Below are 22273 nucleotides of genomic sequence, written 5' to 3'. Positions count from 1 at the left end.
GACAGCCTTGATCAACTACAAATTGCAATCCCCTGCAACAGGTCCATGGCAGACATCTCCCTGGTCCTTCACTCATACCTGGAATATCTGGATAACCATGACACCTGCATGAGACTCCTATTTATTGACTCTAATGGGCCTGTCCCATTTACACGACTTTGTTGAAAATTCAGCGGCGGCCAGAAATACTCTATGGAGTATTCAGTGGCTATGACTCTTTGGGCGACTGTGTAATTATGCTCCTAGAGCTAACCCCTTCAGTCTAGTTCAATAAAACACCGAGTCAAGCACTGGACCACTAAATCTTTGATGAATCAAATGATGAATCAAATGATGAATTCCCTATACGATACCGAGCCACATCGCGGGATCGTTCCTTGTCTCTGCTTGTCCAAGCCCTTCGGCCTCGTGCAAGCAGATACTTCCAAAAGGTTACGCAGTCCCAAGCGCTCCTCCAGAAGATCGATAATGAACCTCGTGGGGGTTATCTTTTATAGGTCATCGAACCCTGTGGGGCAGATCTACATGGTGGTGGCACCCCTACAAACCAATCACAGATATCAATTACATTAAAGTGTTATTGACAGTCCCCCAACCCAATTACAAACAGGGCTCACGCTTAACTTTTTTCCCCTGTTGCCAGCCAGGCAAACTAGGCAGCTTTTTAGGTTGCCAAATGACATTTTAGGTGGTCATTTAAGATGGCTTGCATGACACGTGCGAAAATGTGCTCGGACGAAGTGCGTAGTTACCTGTCAGAATTATGGTCAATGAAGCATTCACGTATTATTTCTGCTTCAAATAAAGTCACAAAACTAAACATATTCACCAATCAAGACATGATATATACCACAATGAAATGCAGCATAATTATAATACAGTATCTCATCTTCTTTTACACGTTGCAATGAATGCAATTTATATTATTTCTTTCCACTTCCAAACAAAATTCTGGTTGGATTATTCAGCGTATGATTAACCTCAGTGAGACCAAGGGCAGGCTTGGCGATTGCTTCGCACAACACCTACACTCAGTTCGCAATAACCAACCTGATCTCCCGGTGGCTCAGCACTTCAACTACCCCTCCCATTCTGAATCCGACTTTCTGTCCTGGGTCTCCTCCATAGCCAGAGTGAGGCCCACTGCAAATTGGAGGAGCAGCACCTCATATTTTGCTTGGGCAGTTTTACCCCAGCGGTATGAAAATTGACCTCCATATTCAGATAGCCCCTGCTTTCTCCTCCGCTTCCCAGCTCTCCCTCAGCCAACTGTCTCTGCCTCTTCCTTTCTTCTTCCCACCCCCTGCACCCTCGCATCAGTTTGAAGAAGGGTTTCATCCCAAAACATTGCTTATTTCCTTCGCTCCATAGATGCTGCGGCACCCGCTGAGTTTCTCCAGCATTTTTGTCTCCCCATTCACACAAGTTCTGTTATCCCACTTTCCTCACCCACTCCCTACACGTTAGGGGCAATTTTACAGAGACAAGTTAACCTACAAAGCCAATACCTCTTTGGGATGTGGGAGGAAACCTACATACTTGCAGGGAGAATGTGCAAATTCAACACAGACAGTGCCCGAGGACAGGATCGAACACAGATCTCTGGCATGTGAGGCAGCAAGTCCACCAGCTGTGCCACTATATTTTATTTTCCAACACACAAAAAATTATACGTTGATAACTTTGGTTACTAAAACATTTTCAGTCTTAAATCTCTAAGTGATGCTATGTCCCCCTTTACAGCTACTGTATGTTTTAATTCAGTTCAAGACTATGGGACAGTACATTGGCCATAAAGTTGCTGCCTAAAATTGCCAGAGACCCGGAATTCATTCTGAATATGGGTGCTGTCTGTATGGAGTTTGCTCCTTTTCCCTTTGATTGCATGGGTTTTCTCCGGGTGCTCTTGTTTCCTTCCACATTCCTAAGGTGTGCAGGAACCTTTTTCAGACCCAACCCAAAACGTAGTATTTTCCTTTTGTCCAGAGATTCTGTCTGACCTGTTGAGTTACTCCAGCTTTGTGCCTATCTTCAGTTTAAACCCGCATCTGCAGTTCTTTCCTACACACACAATACTATACGATAGAACTTTATTAATCCCAGGATGGTAATTGTGTGTGTGTGTGTGTATGTGTGTGTGTGTGTGTGTGTGTGTGTGTGTGTTTATATATGTATATAGTTATATATTCATATATAAATATACACTTTGTTTTCTCATTTATAATATTGTTTACAGAGTACTATGTTTACATATTCTGTTGTGCTGCTGCAAGTAAGGATTTCATTGGGACATGAGAGAATAAAATACTCTTGATTTACGTCGCTAATGTGTGGGATAGAACTAGTGTACGGGTGATCGGTGGTCGGCGTGGACTTGGTGGGCCGAAGGGCCCGTTTCCACGCTGTATGTTTAAATTAAACTAAAACACTAAAACCAGAGGAAATCTAAAGCAGCATTTCTACCCGAAACGTCACCCAATTTCTTCTATCCAGAGATGCTGGCTGCTCCATGCAGTTCCGCCGCACAATTAAAGCATGGAAGTCTTCACCCTACTATAGGTACCCAACCAGAAGCAATTAAATTTAAGGTAGCTCTTTTTTTCCCCCAAGAACCCTTCTTTGTTTAACTCCAAGTCAAGAGTCAAGAGAGTTTTATTGTCATGTGTCCCAGATAGGACAATGAAATTCTTGCTTGCTGCAGCACAACAGAATATGTAAACATTATACAGAACAGGAGATAAAAGTTCACTGTGTCTATATACCACAGACTATATATATATATATATATATATATATATATATATATATATATATATATATATATATATATATATATATATACACACAATAAATAAACAGATAAAATGCAATAGGCTGTTATTTTTCAGAGTTTGGTGGTGGTGTTTAAATTCAGTTTAAATTCCATTTCGAATATTTTTGGAGGACCAGGAAACCAAGAAGCAAAAGTTACTCCAGGGAGTTACTCCAGCGAGTGATTCTGCGTTTGTTTTCAGTGGTCGCGGCGAGTGGACAGCAATGGCAGCCAGATCTCCCACCATGCAAAGGGAGGGAGAAAGTGGCCAACGCCGACCAGTTGCAGTGGCAGTGCGCATGTGCAGGGCGGCACATGCGCACAACCACGGCCGATGATGTGCTGGCCAAAGATCCTCGCTATAGGATCTTTGGCGCTAGCCATGGTTGTGCGCATGTGTAAGGCGGCCGGCCATGCCGGCGGACGAGGTGCGGGTGGAGACCCGAGTAACTGACAGCGGGCGGAGAGTGACAGACAGTGACATTATTAACTGTATTTACAATCCTTCTGCAGCCAGCCTATCATGCTAATGTAGTCCAACACCTTTGGGTTTCTCTGCAAAGTGCTCAGACAGCTCTTCAGTCTGAAGAAGGGTTTCGGCCCGAAACACTGCCTATTTCCTTCGCTCCATAGATGCTGCCTCACCTGCTGAATTTCTCCAGCATTTTTGTTTACCATACATTTTAACAATTGTGAGGCCATCTGGACCTAACCTTATCTGATAGTTCAATCTAGGATCTAGACTTCCTGGCACCAATTTGCAGCTCTCAGCTTTGCACAGAAATTGACCAAACAGGTTTTGCAGATGCCCTGATACTTCATTTAATATACCTCTATTTTAGCCCATATTAACAACCGAGGAGACTACTCATGACCATACAGGTGACACCCTGGCGACATGTCATGGGGTGAAGCCTGTATGGTCGTGAGTAGTCGCCCAAAGAGTCGTTGGATTTTCAACATGTTGAAAATTTTTGGCGACCTGCAACGACCTATGACGTGTGCCGGCAGTCACCGTAAAAGTCGCGCAAGTGGGACAGGCCCATTACTGCCATCAAGGCCAATGTGCTAACCAAATTAATCTCTAAATACCAAGAGTCAGACTCTGCAACTGGATCCTCAATTACCTAACCCATACACCACATCCACTAAGGATAGTTGACACTACCTTTTTGGTGATAATTCTCCACAATGGTGCCCCACAAGGCTGCATATGCAACCTTTTACTATAGATCCTATATACTCATGACCCTGCGGCCAAATTGTGCTTTAATTCCATTCACAATTTTGAAGGTGACACCACTATTGTGGGTCAGATCTCAAACAGTGACAAAATTGAGTAGAGAAAGGAGATAGAGCTCAGCAGCAATAGTTGAGAGGTTCAATTTCCTCAGTGTAAATATCAGCACCAATTTCCCCTGGTAAACAGTTTCAACGACACGGCCCCGTGGTGATGGGTCTCAACCCGAAACGTCACCCATTCCTTCTCTCCAGAGATTCTGCCTGTCCTGTTCAGTTATTCCACCTTTGTGTGTCTATCTTTGGTTACAATGACACTACAGCCAAGAAAGCACACTTAAGCCTGGGCACAGTCCAGTTTGTAACACCAAAGATAGACACAAAATGCTGGAGTAACTCAATGGGACAGCCAACCAGCCACTCTTCCCTCTAACCCTGCCACATCAATTCAATCGACACTTCCTGCTGCCTTGGGAAAGTAGTCTTCATACTCAAGGACCACTCATACCCTGGTCGTTCTTTCCATAGGGCCGAAGGTACAAAAGCTGTAAAGCACTGTGCCATATTCAAGAACATCTTCTTTGCCCCCGTTATCAGACACTCATACAACAAGGATGAATTCCTTCCTGATCTCCCAATCACTCTTATTGCAGCCCTTCAACCCAAGTGGGTTTATGATCAAATGTTATTTGGTGAAGGAATGAGCAATGGGAATATTGTTAAAAGACACCAATGGTTTGCTGCATTCAGCCACAGCCTCAGCCATGCAAGCCCCCAGCTGGTGGAATCATTAATGCAACTGATTTCTCAAATGAGACAGGATGTCGCAGGCACCAATAAAAAAAGATTAAACCTTGGGCGGCATGGTGGAACAGCGGTAGTGTTAGTGGCTTACAGCGGCAGAGACCTGGGTTCGAACCAGATCTCGGGTGCTGTCTGTATGGAGTTTGTACGTTCTCGCTGTAACTGACTGCATGGATTTTCTCCAGTTGCTCTGGTTTCCTTCCACATTCCAAAAGACGTGCAGATTTGTAGGTTCATTGGCATCTGTAAAGTGTACCTAGTGTAGGATAGAACTAGTGTACGAGTGATCAGTGCTCGGCGCAGTCTCGGTCGGCCAAAGGGCCCGTTTCCGTGCAGTATCGCTAAATTAAACCAAACTACAAATCCATTGCCCCTCATCAGGATGGAGGTACAAGCGTAGCTCTTGAAAATGGCAAGGAATATACTCTCATGGCCAGAGTCTTCTCCTTTAACCTCTCCTGCAGCTCTAGCTCCTGCAGGGATTAAAACGATTCAACCTTTTTTAATCTGCTCTTTCTCTGTAACTGTAACATTATATTCTGGAATCTATTTCTTTTTGACTCTTACTGTACCTCAGAGCACTTATGCCTGGTATGATTTACCCAGACAGTAGGCAAACAAGGATTTTCACTGTATCTCAGTACACATAACAATGATAAACCAACCAGCCAAATTCGTTGTTCAAGTGTCCACTTCACATTGGTCACTAAAATACTCACTTTCTACCTCATACTTGCTTCTACAGTAGCTGATACTTGAAATGCATCCTATTTCAATTTCTCTGTAAGCAGAGCATCACAATGCCAAGCTTTACATTTCTGGTTATCAAGTTTCATGCAAGAACACAGTTACTTTGAAAAAAAATTACACCAACTGCTGAGGGCAGGCAGGGTTGCAATGAATCAGTTACAAAGGTTAGCAGAAATATTGGAAGCGAAATGAATTAAGAGATGAAGTTGCAAAGAATGAGATATTCCGTTTTTTTTATAAATACTGAAAATTCCCTCACATTACACTTTGTTAGAAGATAGACAATTTGAAGGAACAAAGAGATTATTTAGAATAACTCAGAGGAAATTTAGTTACAAAGGTAAATTGGGGAAGCTGCAGTTCTCTTTGGAAGAGTTTGAGTGGATAAAACTATGAAAGGTTTGGAAAGAACAATTGGGAGAAACTGTTCGCAATAGCAGGAGGGGGGTAGGGCGGGGGGGGGGGGGGGGAGGTCAAATGGTAAAGGATGTAGAATGAAGGAAAGGAAGACAAAGACAAACTTTTCCATTATGAAGCAATTGATTAGTGTCTATGGGAGTGGTACAATGGAGGCAGATTAATTGCCAGTATGACAAACAGTGAAACTAAATTAATCACATTCTTTCTTTAAAGAAGCATGCTGCAATAAAATAGAAGCATGGTGTAATGAATAATCACTGCGTCATCTCCAGGCTTCTGAAAGGAATTACTCTCTACTCAGGTCAGACGATCTCTTTGTAAACCTCAGGTGCCTTTTCAGAGCTTGAAATTTCCTGCTTTGTATTTCAATTCACAAACAGAATTGTGTTCAAATGAAAACCAGAGCAGCAGGATCCACATCTCTCTTTCCAAGTTAGAAACTTCCCAAAACTTAAATTTTGGAAAACTTAAATCAATTGAGCCAGAATATCTACCAATTTTGCCCCAAATTGAGCATTTTACCACAATGCTCTTGTGGAGCGAAGCACAAATCACATTGACTCAAGGAAGGTGACATCACAACAATGGAATTTTAAAAGAGCAACATCAATCCAGGGGCCACTGACAATCCCGTTTGCTGCATGATACAACGTGATAAAGGCATTGTTGGCCAAACAAAGCCATCAAGCATTTTACATGAAAAGGGGTGCTTTTTTAGAGAGCTTTGAAAAGTATTTAGTCCCAGGGCTACTTTGACCCTTCTTAGCATGCACTGATTATGGATAGAAATTCACCCTCAGACCCTAATTCACAGATGTTGAACGCACATTATAATCAAAGTATCGAACACAGCACCGAATATTTGATTGCACTGACTTCAAAGATTTAAATTTTGGAAGCTGAATAAAAAATGCAAATGCAGTGCTATCAAAATACATACCTGATAAATCTCTAGAAACAAGGAATTGCGGATACTGGTTTATGCAAAAAGACACAAAGGGCTGGAGTAACTCATTGGGTCAGCAAAGTAATTTACCCACTGGAGTAACTGCAGCCTGACCTACTGAGTTACTCCAGCGCTGTGTCTTTTTTAGATCAATTTCTATGCCAACTCAATAATCATACATAACAAATCGTTATATTATGAAATATTTCTGAGATAAAGTAAACTTTCCTTCACTTGACTGTGATTGCATTATTGTTAAGTTAGAGTCCAATGCCAATTTTAAGTTGCCTCAATAAAAGTATCCCATTGATTATATCCCAAGAAAAGTATCCCAAGAATTATAATCGTCATAATGGGTAATAATATTGATTTCTGACAAACAAATCAGACATTAGTGAAATCCATTGATGAATGGTCAACTCAGAACAAAGCTATAAATTAATAATATTCACAATATTATTTGCAAGGTCAGTTAGCATGTAGATGCCAATATTCTGCAGAAAAATAAACCAACTCAATTCAAAATACACTACCTTTATGTCAATTTCAATTAAATAGCTCCCCCCAGATTCACCAGAATTGTGTCATAATGTTACAAAACATAACGTTCTTTGGCTTGTTCAGTTCCCAGGTGAACATGTGGTAAAACAAGCATATTTCTGTCAAGTAGAGCAACAGAGTCTTAAACACCTCTTACTGGCCACCTTCAGTAGCATGCTGATTTTGTAACAAAACTGCCAGCAATTCAAGCTGTTGACATCACCAGAATCAAGAACTTGGTGGCATGGGCCGAGCAGCGCCTGGTGAATGATGGACCACATGAAAGATTAGTTTTATTCCCATCTCCACAGGTGCTGTCTGACCTGTGGAGCATTGCCAGCATAATTCTGTTTCTAATCCAAGAGTGTTTCCCCACATCCCAAACAATGAATATGGTGAGAGTTTCGAGTGAGTGATTCGGCACATGGGAGAAAACTGAAAGCCAACAAAATCCAAATAAATTCCTTGCAAGGAAATGCAGAATATTTCAATTCTTTGTGATCTATAAACTAAAACAGAATGTTAAAAACATCAACGCTCTTTGCTTTGAGTCTTCTGGCCCTCGCTGTTCTTTCCAGGAAATGTTATCTTACTTGGAGCTCAAGTTAAAATTAATCTTAGGGGAGACAAATCAAAAGTTATAATTTAAAATTTTTCCAACGTATTTGAGAAAATATAGGAATGAATCAAGGAAATTAAGTTAGTTTTCAAATGGGCAAGAATGCAATGGTTAAAGTGTTAAAAAAAAAACCACCGTCACATTCTCCGAGTGATTTTTTTGACTGGAATGTTACTTTATTTGTCATAGATCACTGTCTGAATTTTAATGGCTCCCCTATTTACAAGGTATGGCACTGCATCAAGCAGGAGATACATTGCTAGAAACGGGTCTGCTTGTAGCACAGCTGTGTGTAGTAGAATCAGCCCTGTGTAGTTTGCGCAAAGGCTTTTCCCACATTACCTCTGCTACCATGGTGGTCGGAGGTTCAGCTGGGATACTGAAGTATCAGGGAAGATTGACTTATGGGCCTGTCCCACATACGCGACTTTTTAGGTGGCTATAGGAGACTATGAGGTCGCCACAAGGTCGCCACATGTTCGCCATAGGTTGCCAGGGTGTCGCCTGCATGGTGGTGAGTAGTTCCCGCATTCTCCTAACTAGTCGTGGCTTCATTCTGGTCACCGCTAATTTTACAACATGTTGAAAAATTAGCGGTGACCAGAATTTTGACGACTTAGAGTAACGAGAATTCTCATGACGTAGGTGCAGTGGTAGTGGGTCGCCAGGAGGTCGTAGGTTGTCGCCGGTACTGACCGGCGAATTTCATTGGATCATTGGGGGAAAAAAACGTAAACAGTAGTTTTCAGAACCAAGGATAACTGACCGGTAATGTTAATGTTCGCCAAGCTTCACAGCCGTGTATCTCTGGCTTCTTAAAACTTGTCTCCACTCCTTCTCCCCACCCCGTCTCCCCCCTTATTTAAAGGACCTTCCTGTGCACTGTGCTTTCACCGTCTTAATTACAGCACCATCGTTCATCGTGGTGTGTGTCTGAATCACATTGGCTTTGCACCATGTGAATTTCACTCAGACAGCGCTCCCCCCCATTTGCCCTGTCCCCCGCCTGCATAACTGGCTGGTGAAGGAAGCAGTGTGCGTATGTATGTATGTGTTCCACTCTGACGGTCGCCATTCCAGTCGCTGGTTTTTCAGTTACCTGCTACGACATGACAGTCGCCGGCTGTCACCTGAAAAATCACCTAAGTGGGACAGGCCCATTATGATCTGGGGGTAAGAGACCAGCGAGGACAATAGAAGATTGATTTAGACAAGAAGGGCAAGTTAACATCAAAAAATGATAGCCCTATATATCAGCGAGACTGGCGAGATATAGGGCTGGCAGACCTATATCGTTTTACTGAACACATACGCTCAGCTTGCCTTGGCCTACATGATCTCCCAGTTGCCAAACATTTTAACTCCTCTTCCCATTCTACTAGTTCATCCTACTAGTTCCAATATTGGCCTCCCTGTATCTCTTCGTCATCACCTCTTCCCCAGCCAGCCAAATTTGTCTGGCCTTTTCCTACCTCCAGTTTCCCTCACTCTGCCCTACGTTCAGTCTGAAGAAAGATTCCGACCTGAAATTTCACCAGTTCCTTTCCTCCAGTGATGATGCTTGACCCGCTCCAGCACTTTGTGTCTATCTTAAAATGATACTTAAATGCAAGAGGATCCATGCATTTAACTCCTTGGTGTTCAGCCAAGAAATACAGCTTCTAAGTTACATTAAGGTAGACCACATAACCATTGTGAAAACAATGCATGAAAAAAATCTCCAACCTTCACTGGCCAAGCGTGAGCTAAAGAATTTTTAGATGTTGAAACATGCTGCATTTAACGTATTTGTCATTACAGGCCACATTCAGGCATCTCAAGAAATAATTGTATCACGTGCATGGGAAACCCCAGGAGCAATTTGCTCTCTTGCAAGAACCACACATTGCATTTAATTAAATTCCTCTGCGTGTAGCACAAATACATCAAAGAAATTCTGGTTCATTATACTGACTTAAGAAATTAAAACTACAGATTCAAACAATTCAGTGGAAGAAAATACTTCACAAGGCATAGATAGACACAAAAAGCTAGAGTAACTCAGCGGGACACACAGCATCGCTGGAGAGAAGGAATGGGTGAAGTTTCGGGTCGAGACCCATGCTGTCTGTCCCGCTGAGTTACTCCAGCTTTTTGTGTCTATCTTCCGTTTAAACCAGCATCTGCAGTTCCTTCTTACACACTTCACACGGCATAAACAGGTCAGCAGCAATAACTCAATTTCAGCATAGTCTCTAACATAGTATTGATGATTGGCCCAGAGAAAACTATACAATGCTAGAACAACAAACCTGCCTGAAGAACGCAAACACTTCATGTTGACACAAGGAACTGTAGGAACTGGAATCTTAAGTAAAACACTAAGTGCTGGAGTAACTCAGGGGTTTAGACCTATTGGGATCAGTGGAGGACGTAAATACGTGACACCTCGGGTCAGGAGCCTTCAAGCATTTCATGCCAGATGCCTATTGGGCATCTTTCTCTTCCCCTCTTTTTTTTGCTCCCAATTCCAAAGACAGAATGCTTGATAGAGGATGTGGTGCAATTGAGGCAATTCAACAGTGGTCCTCCTTGCAATGTCTACACCAACTTTCTTGAGATATGCTTTGCTTCGCTACCATGGGATCTTTGACTGTGGGTAAATTGGAAGTACTGTAAATGTTGGGAAGATGAAAAACCAACATCTACAAATGATAGACACAGAAAGCTGGAGTAACTCAGCGGGTCAGACAGCATCTCTGGAGAAAAGAAATAGGCAACTTTTCGGGTCGAGACCCTTCTTCATTGATGTTGGGTCCAGGAGATTTGGTGCACGAGGATCGATTCAGCCAACCAAGCAGCAGCTACTAAAGAATAGAATTGCTCGACTATCTCCAAGCCCTGTTTGCGAATGGTTTATTTGTGTTTGGCCACGTGCAGATCCTGAGGCAAATAAATTGAGTACAATAGTCGTTTCTTCAATTGAGAATCCTAGGCTAAACCAAGTTTGTGTAAAAAAAAGATCCTGTGCAAGTTGAAGGTATACTGGAGACCAGTTATGGATGCCTTGAAGGCTCTTTTTGCATAAACTTTAAGATCAAGTTCGTTACATTTATTGTCACATGCACCTTTGGTACAGTGAGATTTGAGTTACCATACAGCCATACAAATAAAAATAACACAATACACGATAGATTTTAACATAAACATCCCCACAGCTAAATCAATGTTTCCCACTGTGAGGGAAGGCAATAAATGTAATGAACCATCCATCCTTCCAATACTTGATGTCAATTCCAGTGAGCAGGCAGTCTTTAAAAAGACAGCTGGAACAACTGGCAGGAAAATAGACTTCATATCTGGCGCAACAGCACAATATTGTTTAGCTTAAATTTGGATGATCAATGGAACCATCTCCATACCATTACACAGAACACTGCTAGTAATATGGTCATGTGAATGCCTTAGAACCATCTTATGTGGAGAGAACCAATTCTGGCTAGCATCATTACAGGACTCCATGATTATTGATCAAAGGCAATGAGAAATCAATAAAGCCCATGTGCAGGTCTCAATTCTGGACATTATAGGACACTAGTTGTTCCACAGAATAATCCCCAACTCAAGCTGTCTCCATCCATTTGAATTAGAATGAGAATTTGAGGATAATTCAAATGCCCCAGACTAGGCCAAGCGCACATAGGAATTCCAAGCCATTTAAAAAAAAATCCAAAATTTTAAATATAATGCAAGATGCCAAAACAGCATGGGCTCAAGAAAATAAGATAAGGTCTAAATAAGATATCCAAGGATAAAATAACATGAGATTAACTGCTAACAACAACAGGAACAGATAAGGGTAAAGAGGAAAAGTCTGTAGTCAGTGTCTTGGCTGAGGCATTCTTGCTTTTTATTGCTTCATGATAAATGAGTACTTAACAATTGTTCTGCAAATTCAAAATGCCTCACTTTGTTTGCATCCTTGTGCAGAGAACATAGCTGGCATTCCAAGAAAAAAAGTCATCCTGGAGGAATGATCTTAATCACTCGACACAGTACTCAGACATTCAAGTTGTACCTCCAGAACAAACTCGTTAGAACTGGTAGGAAAATAGACCATATCTGGTCAGTCAAATTTAAATATCAGCATCTCCCCCCCCCCCCCGCCCCGCCCCCCCACACCAAGCACATAGCAATTAAATATACGGGTCACATACTGAACACAATAGAAAATCTTACTTACAATGCATAATTCTTATATTAAAATAAAATATTTTCCCAAGGCTTCAGCAGGATTGACTTGTGGGGTACAGATACATTCCTGCACTGCAATTAAACTGTTTGCCACAGAAAACATTTTCAGAAACAAAGTGCGAAAGGAACTCAGCAGGTCAGTCAGCATCTGTGGAGGGAAAGGGGCAGACACCTTTCAGTTTGGCAACATTATGTCAGTCTGAAGAAGAGTCTAAACCCTATACGTTGCCCATCCATTTCCCTCCACAGATGCTGCTAGCCCATTGAGTTCATCCAGCACGTTGTTTTTTGATCGATGCCAACATCTACACTCTCACACCTCCAGGTAGAGTTCAAGTATGCCCAAATTAACATAAATTCCATGTAAATTATATTATATATTTCAGCATAATTATGCATATTCGCAATACCAATAAACAGTTGTTTTTAACAGCACAGAAATAGCAGTCTCTTTGCAGCAAAGTTATTCAATCCAAATCTTGCCAAAACCACAGTTTCCATGTGATTCAATCCTAATTTGTGGATGCACTGTCCAGATTTTTTGCAGCCTTTCCTACTGGGATCAAAATCAGTGGAATTGATGAGAAGATATTTATAAACTAGCCCTGCTGCATAACCCCCTGAAAATATTAAAATGTATTGAACAAGATCTTAATTAATGTTTAATGCAATGGTCAGCAATGATCAATCAGCTCTGAACTTTAAAAGATTAAGGTAGGTTACTCAATTCTCAGATATTTCAGAATAATAGAATTTACAATACAAATACATTTTTTAAAAGATGTTTATGAAGATTTCTCAATTTGACTGCTGGTATATTGTGATGTCATCAGAACTATAGGACACCAAGGACCTCCAATTGCCAAAATCCTTTGTTAAATGTCACTCAATATATATTTATTGACATAAATTTAATTTCTGAAATTTATTGATCTGTGGGATTGGTTTATAAACTATTGGTTTATAAAGAGGGAATGATGATCTTCAACTGCTTCAGTTTCATATTCTGTGAACTTCAGTAGTCCGCTCCACTCAATCCTGCAATAAAACTGTTCCTCCAGAGCAGTCCAAAGAGTGGCAACATTTATACCACAGAGCCAGGGTGGCACAGCTGTATAGTTGCTACCTCACAGTGCCAGAGACCCAGGTTTGATCCTGACTACAAATGTTGTCTGTGCAGAATTTATACGTTCTCCCTGTTACTGCGGTTTTTTTCTCCAGGTGCTCCTGTTTCCTTTCACATTCCAAAGATGTGCAGGTTTGTAGGTTAATTGGCTTCTGTAAATGCTCCCTAATGTGATAGAAATAGTGTACGGGTGATTTTTAGTCGGTGCGGACTCGGTGAGCTGAAGAGCCTGTTTCCACGCTGTATCTCTTAACTAAACTGATGTCTACCTTCGATTTTCCAGCATCTGCAGTTCCTTCAGAAACTAATTATCTTTTAGTTCAGTTTGAAGATACAGCGCAGAAACAGGCCCTTCGGCCCGAGTCCACGGTCCACGCCAACCAGCCATCCCTGCACATTAACAATATCCCACACACACTTGGGACGATTTACACATACACCAAGCCAATTAACCCACATATCTGTGCATCTTTGGAGTGTGGGAGGAAACTGAAAATGTCGGAGAAAACCCACACGGTCACGGGGAGAAAGTACAAACGCCATACAGAGAGCACCCGCAATCAGGATCGAACCCGGTTCTGTGGAGCTGCAACTCCACCGCTGCCCTCGATCTTCAACACCACCACTAATGCCACATCTTCTAAGCATCAACATTCTACTGTCACCACTAAATGAGCCACTCGTCACCAAAATGCAGAGCAATAAAAAATGTCACTTTTTGCAACATGCAAGAAAACATTTGAATATCAATCAGGCCAGGATTTTTTTTAATAAATGAGCATCCCTGAAAAAAGATGCTGGCTATTCATGAGACGTTCAAACATGGTTTTTCCGCTATTCATAGGGCTCCGTTGAAGAGTAGAGTGAAATAATCTCCATTCCATGTGCAAGCAGACAACATTGAAGAATACCGCAATCTACAAAACAATATACTTCTTCAGTTTTCCCAATACACTGCTTTGTTTTTTCAGGAGTGGTAGTCTTGAAAAAAATTCCTGCCATAAATCTGTGTCAATAACCAGGCTCCAAATTTAGACAATACATTTTGAAATATATGTTCTAGATAATATTAATCAAACTACAAAATAAATCCGTTCATAATCAAAATAGCTCTGCAGAGCACTGTTAAATGTCGCATGACTAATCTTTTGAATTGTTTATTTACTTGTACGCAAACTTCATTAAGCAGTGCTTATATATTTTTGCTTATAAAAGCTTATGATCCCTTCCACTACCTATGATCTGTCATATTACCTGGCCAAAATCTTGCAGAGGATGTCCCTTAGTAAATCTTGGGAAAACTAAAGCCAGTGTCTATGCGCCATCCCCCCCCCCCCCCAGTCTCTTAGCCAACCTTCAGTTTCAAAACCCTCTGCATCCACTCTGTTTACATCCATGTTCTCTTCCCCACAACCTTAGGCTTCTTCTAACAAAACCCTCACCGATGCATTTATTACTTCCAGACTAGACGGACCAATACTTTAGCCCTCAAAATAGAATGCAATGCCATGGTATACTTAATTATAGCATCATTATATACATGTTAAATATGCTATATGCACATAGTTATTATATTGTCTTAACTAATTCTTTTAAGTTCGGTACTATGTATTCATATCATTGAATACCGTGTTCTCCCACAACAACATTAAATGAACAAAACAAGCACACAGAAATGCAAGGTGTCTGTAATCAAAACTTAGATTTACAAACATAGAACAGTACAGCACAGGTGTAGGCTGTTCTGCCCCCAATGTCTATCCTGACCATGATGCAGAATTAAACTAATCCCACTTTAAAGTAATTCCAACTATGGATAATATCTATCGATAAGGAATAGACATTATATTCTTATATCTAAACAAGGTCATAAGGGATATGAGAAGAATTAGGCCTTTCGGTCCATTAAGTCTATTCCACAATCATGGCTGATCTATCTCTCCCTCCTAACCCCATTGGCCTGCCTTCTCCCCATAACCCATACTAATCAAGTGTATTTGTACTTGTAGGTCAGATTAACATTCCTTAACTATTCCTTTTTTGGGAAGATAGTTTCGCTAGCGAGGCCAACTTTATTATTTATTCCTAAGTCTTGCAATGAATAGGGAAAAAGTGACTGGCATCCACTTTATACATAATACCTTCTATGGATATGTTTTACTGTGGTAGATGCATCAATTGTAATGAGTAATATGTATTCACTTGTAGAAATAGAATTGAAACAGCAAGTTAAATCCAAGTAGGAGCTGTGTCATTGAGTAGTGTGTCCTACTTTTGTCAGGAATTTCTCATTTTAATGTTCAGGATGATTTAATTTGCTTCAAGGTATTACTGCGTGCATTGGAGCATGGCCAAAATACTTAATAGCTGAAGTCACACTCCTTGCTGGCACATTCACATTATAATGGTAGAAGTGTTTAAAATTACTCAGCATTGGAGAAAGAATACTAAAAAGTCATTCGAAGGACAATTTGTGATTTGAATTTCATTTCATCCAGATATAATTATTCTGGCTGTCAATCCTCAATTTGTGTTAAATATCTCACTTATTCAAATCTATAGAGCAGTTTTGCATAATTTTTCAGTCATGAAAATCAAAAATGTAATTGAACATTTGCCAACCATATACAGCAATAAAAGAACAATGCCACACAATTGACACCATATTTTGCAATAACGATATAACTAGTTCACTCACACGAAGGCATTTGTAACACCCTTCAAATTTAATGATCTTCACATTTCCTAACCATCTAAAGTAAATGTTCAAGAAAAATGCACACCATATTAGTAAATCCCACCTCGGAAAGTAGTACGTTAGTTATAAATGAACCTACAGTTTTTAGAATTGCAACACAATTTACATGTTGTAACTGGTAGTTTTTTTTTTAAACATGGTAGTTCACATAGCTAACAAGCTCTTGGCTCAACTATTGGTTCAATTTCCGTTCTGTCAGAAAAAATTGGATTGCAATGAAACTCTAACCTCATTTTTAGCATTTAACGTCCCCACTGGAGCATTTTTGGCTCAGAAGAATTGCAAAGCCTGTACATGCATTAACCCACTGTTTGCAGATCAGTCTCAGCAATTATTGCAGCAATGTTCTAGGAATACCAATTCCATCCTCATTTAAATTATAATGGTTTTCAAACAGCAGCAAAATTATACCATTCTACGATTTATTTCTAAAAAAAATTTTAAACACCATATACTTAGTCTGTATAAAATCATTAAAAAAACATTTTTTCCTAATATTCCATTATATCTCCTATTTTTAATGAACAATTTTCTTGTAATTCATAGACAGTTTCATTCAAAAGTGCTCCAAGGAAGTTGAATGCACCACAATACTTGGATCAACTCCTGGCAAAAATGTTATTTCTCCACTGTGGAAAAACATTTACATTATAGAGGCACACAGCGAGAACAAGAGACACGCATAGGGGATGGGGAGAAATAAGAGAAAGTAGGGGGAAGAGATAAAACAAGGGGAATATGGGATGAAGAAGGCAGCAGTGGGGCAGATAGAGTGTGTAATGGTACAGAGTAAAGAAAGGGGGTGAAAAGATATGGAGGGAAAGAATGGAGGGATATGCAGCAAGAGGTGGGCCTGTGAGGAGAGCAGAGAAGTGCAGCAAGGAGAATCAGTGCAAAACAGGGCATGGGTGTGCCAGGGTTTCATATGGGGAAGCAGAGAATGTGAGGAGAGCATATGTGCAGCAAATGGGATAAAACTAAGGAAAGAAAGAGATTGATGTACAGATAAGAGAATGCCATGTGCATGACATGAGACTAGAATTTGTTTTAGTATACTGAGCATTTCTACCATGTATAGGTCACATTCAGCTGTTCCCTCTGTCGGACTTCTGTTTGTACAATTTCAAAATACTTTCTAGACTGGAAGATTTATAGACTTGAACCAGCGCAAAATTCCTGAATTTAAATCAGAGCAGGATTACCAGTTAGGGCACTGAAGTCAACATTCAGATGCCAATACACCTTGAACTAAGCTATGCAAACAAGCACATAAAAAGGATCAAGTACATATATGGAAACACCATAAACATGCAGCCATAAGAAGAAACCATTTCAATATCTTGATTTGATACCTATATGGAGTTGTATTCTGTTTCTCGTGCTTAAACACTTGCCCATATCTGGTCATGATGAACAAATCTTCTTTGCACTTTAATGATCTTTAGGGCAGATCGGTAGCCAAACTGTATCCATAAAAGCACTTGGATTTTCAGCATTGTGATAATATTTAAAAGGAATAACACCAAATTTCCTAACCTAAAACTGGTCAATTCATAAATCGTTCATAAGCAATTCATTGTCGAGAATCTTTTGGAATCAACACAATATTTTGGATTTATCCAAAGTAAGGTCATAGACTAAAAAGCCAATAATAAAAAGAACAGAACATTCACTTCACCATTAGTTAAACTTTGAGGAATCAAAGCAAATACACAGCAAGTATGTAACACTACTTGAGGGAATATTCACCAATTCAGCACACTTTACATTTTAAACTTCAGCCCAAACATTTGCCTCAGACTGCAACATACATGCTGTTGGACACAAATTAAACAGGATTTGGAGTGAAAATTACCTAATCTGGTCCATACAAAGAAAAAAAAGGGAAGGGACTGCTCGTCGTCTCCTCAGAGAGACGGGATCAGTTTACACTGCCAGCTCCCAGTACACTGGAAGTTTCAGTCTTTCACTAATCCCGGTGCATTCCTGATATGCAAGATTCACTCTGGAATGTGTTTCGATACCGAGATTTTAAGATACTATTTTGTGTCGCACTGTCACCTCGAGTTACATTGATAACTTCAGGTCCCTTCAAATTTGGGAAAACACTGCTAGTTGTAAGCACCCCGAACGCAAAACACAGGCAGGGTGATTTCACGGGTCTGCATTGAAAACGTGAACCCATGTGGCCCTGACCTGTCGGGGTTACAGCTTACAGCTGAACCAGGTCTGACTTAACGCCTTGCGTCCGCTTCCAAACGCCGCCAGCACTCCCTGCAACACAGGACGTGCTTTGAAACCCTCCAAGACTAAGGAGTGATCTGCGATTCCATACATTTAAAACGCAAATGTAATTACAAGTGTGCGTGTCTGCCGCCACGAATCGCTTGTACTCGCAGGATGCCGGCTTAACACAAAAACCTTTTAAACTTATTTCACCACCAACAGCGTTTGAAACGGGTAACACGCAGGGGAAGAAATATCTCAGCTTCCCGGTTGTTCTCGCTCACCCTGGACATGGTTAAAGGCTTGTTGAAGTCCTTTCCTCCCTGTAGTCTAAACCCCCACGGAGCCGGTCCTTCTAGGGTAACCTTGTACAAGTCCATCGTCGTTGGAGGGGCACAAAATAACAACAACAAAAACAACTTAAAAGTTTGCTGCTTGCTTGAAGAGCAGTTTGGGGAACTTAATTGGAGGGAGGAAGGATGGGGTTAGGGGGGCTTTGCAGGAAACAAAGTTGAGGATTGAAATAAGGAGGACGATGCCCGTGCGAAGGAGAAGGGGGAAGGTATAACCGTGCAGCAACCACTCGCTTTATCCCGCTGAGAATGACAGCTCTGCACTTCGAGGCTATATAAGGCGTGTAAAACTACACCAACAATTTCAGCACTTTTTATGACTCACGCCAGGGAATTCAAACGCCACACAACACGTCACTGCCATTTCCCGTCCAGTTTTTTAAAGAAAACGAAGCAAGGGAGAAGATAAAGCCCCGGCGGAGTTTGCAAATGCAACCGCAGAGGGTGTGGGAGATGACGAGCCATTGCCTCCCCCTTCTGCAGACTGCGGGAAGTCTGGGTTTTTAACCAACACCCACTTCTTTAACACAACACCTTCCAAAAAAAATAAGCAGGCAATCTTTAATGAATGGAAATAGACTGCATTAAGTTTGTCGGGCTGGTGTGTAAATCTTAACATTCTTATTTTCAATAAATTGAGAGAAACTTGCCCGTTCCAAGAACCCAAAGTTATAACATAGCTTATTATCAGTGTAAACTTACATTGCAGGAAATCCGAAATTGGGCTGCAACTGAACTTTTGCATCAGATGGGCTACTTGTTTCCTTTTTTTTGTTTGCATAACTGCTCTTATATCAAAACTGCTCTCATATCGAAATACCAATTTCCTGAACAACGACCATACACCGATGTTTCTACATGAAACAAACGTCACACCCAGCTGGAACAATCTTAACAAGAAGTAATAAACATTAACAGGCGTGTCTAATAAACACACAGAGCCACAGAGGTAGACTGAAATCACACCCCACATAAAGCTGCAGAGCTAAGGAGATGCATGTGGCATCTGAAGTAGTTATATATCCATTGAAGAAATTAGGGAAAAGTGTACTCCTTTTAAATATACCTAATAGCCAAGTAATGAACGTTAAAATAAAGCATTGTGTATTGAAAAATAGGGGGCCCAGGTGAATTATGCCACTTATCCTGAACCTTGATCTGCAAATCACATGCTGAACCTACCATTCATTAGCACAGCTCCACCTCTGAAAAGCAGCAGCATACTCAAGTTTCTCAATTAAACCGGTTTCCCTATGTCTGCACAGATATGACGAGGAATCCAGGAGCAATGTTATTGGCCTCAGATATTTGTTTCCATCTTAAATCTGCTTTGTGGCAGCATAGGTGTTGTAATCTTACTCAACAGGTCCACAAACATGTCCAATCTCTATGCAAAAAAGACACAAAAACACTGAAGTAACTCAACGGGTCAGGAAGGAGAACATGGAATGGTGACGTTTCAGGGTCATGACCCTTCTTAGAAGGGTCCCTTCTTCAGCACTTTGTGTCTTTCTTGGTAAACCGATGTCTGCGGTTCCTTGTGTCGACAATCGCAGTACAGACCGGTTTCCCCAGACAGTGAAAGGCTTGTGTGGGGTGAAAAAAAAACTTGCAAAGTGGTACCTGCTGCTCCCTTCACTGCTCTTAAAGTTGACATGTGGTGAAAATCATGTCCAATTTTAACCTAAATAGAATCTGCATTGTAATTCAAGGGGTAGCTATTCAGTCACTGAGTAGTGACACTTGAGTCCATGGAGAAATCTCTCTCGAGTTTTCATAATCCACTTTGTCTCCTTTCTAAGACTGTCACAATGACAGCCTTTCTGAGTTCCTCTCAGATATGAGAGATAGCTTTGCAAATTTTAAGATTTAAGTTCTGCTCCAGCAAAGTTTAGAACTGCAGGTGGGAGACTGTCCACTCCTGATCCCATGTTAATTCTCAACTGGCAAATGGTGGCAAAGCCACTTCAGGAGTCTGCTGTGGAAAGGCATCAAGGACACCTCTATCAAGGACAAAGTCACAGATAAGAAATTCTTCAGTGTTCAGATAAAAACGAGAGCTAAGATGTGGCATCTGAAGTAGTTATATATCGATTGAAGAAATTAGGGGGAAATGTATGCCTTTTAAATGTACTGAATAGCCTACCATTCCTCCAGGCACTGTCTATCTCTCTGTCCTTCATAAGTTTTTCACCGTTCTTGTCTTTTAACAGAGTTTGTCTTTGAGCCGAAGGTGGCAATGAAGAATCTGCACAAATCAAGGTGTTGCAGGAATTCCTGTGCTCTCTACTTCTACCACTCCAGACTTGCAGGTCTGTCATTCCTGCGACAGTCTACAAGCCCCCTGGTGATGGATGCAAGTCACTGGGTTATTTATTTTAATGTAAAATAGCTGTTGCATTAAACCATGCACACACACACATACACCAGGGCTGCCAACATTGGGCGAGAGTTGAGATTCACCTGGTTAGTTTTATCTCCGGCTGCTTCATGTTGTTGGTGGCTGCACATCCAACCAAGAAAGAAGAGAAGAGAAGAGATGCGACGTCACTCACAGCCGCCAACTGACGCACTTCCACAGACCGCACAGATCGTTGTGATATGGCGCAAAAAGGCAAACTGTGCCGGGACTGAAGACAGCGTGAGAATTCTGTCATCAGCGTGAGAATTGGCTGAAATGCGTGACTCTCACGCTCAAAGCGCGAGAGTTGGCAGCCCTGTCAAAGGCCAGGATGTGACAACAGACGCACAGGGAGACACATACACAAAGGAAGACACACACACACACACAGGGAGACAGACACACACACACACACACACACACACACACACACACACACACACACTCACACACACACACACAGGGAGAGCCATACACAAAGGAAGACACACACACAGGGAGACACACACACACAGGGAGACACACACACACACACACACACACAGGGAGAGCCATACACAAAGGAAGACACACACACAGGGAGACACACATACAGGGAGACACACACACACAGGGAGACACACACACAGGGAGACACACACACACAGGGAGACACACACACACAGGGAGACACACACACAGGGAGACACACACACAGGGAGACACACACGCAGGGACACACACACACACACACACAGGGAGACTCACACAGGAAGACACACACATACACACAGGGAGACACAGACACACACACACACACACACAGGGAGAGCCATACACAAAGGAAGACACACACACAGGGAGACACACACAGGGAGACACACACACACAGGGAGACACACACACACAGGGAGACACACACACAGGGAGACACACACACACAGGGAGACACACACACACAGGGAGACACACACACACAGGGAGACACACACACAGGGAGACACACACACAGGGAGACAGACACACACACACACACACACAGGGAGACAGACAGACAGACACACAGA

General features: G+C 41.5%; 1 protein-coding gene across 2 annotated transcripts in view; it reads right to left on the bottom strand.

The window, feature by feature from the left end:
• Positions 1 to 19288, bottom strand: part of pdlim7 (PDZ and LIM domain 7) — a 128171-nt gene extending 108883 nt beyond the window's left edge. The window contains exon 1 of one of the 2 annotated variants that reach the window (XM_033029471.1): positions 19152 to 19288. In XM_033029471.1, coding sequence (XP_032885362.1) covers positions 19152 to 19190 — 39 coding nt within the window. In that variant the 5' untranslated portion in view covers positions 19191 to 19288. Of the gene's footprint in view, positions 1 to 18757; positions 19130 to 19151 lie in introns of those variants that run through there. The other variant, XM_033029470.1, reaches the window with a different exon arrangement.
• Positions 19289 to 22273: the final 2985 nt, after the last annotated feature.

This window comes from Amblyraja radiata, chromosome 11 (genome assembly GCF_010909765.2).
Source record: "Amblyraja radiata isolate CabotCenter1 chromosome 11, sAmbRad1.1.pri, whole genome shotgun sequence".
In the NCBI taxonomy this organism is placed as follows: Eukaryota; Metazoa; Chordata; class Chondrichthyes; order Rajiformes; family Rajidae; genus Amblyraja; species Amblyraja radiata.
The sequence above is the reverse complement of the archived record's forward strand: the minus strand, read 5'-3'. Positions and strand labels throughout refer to the sequence as shown.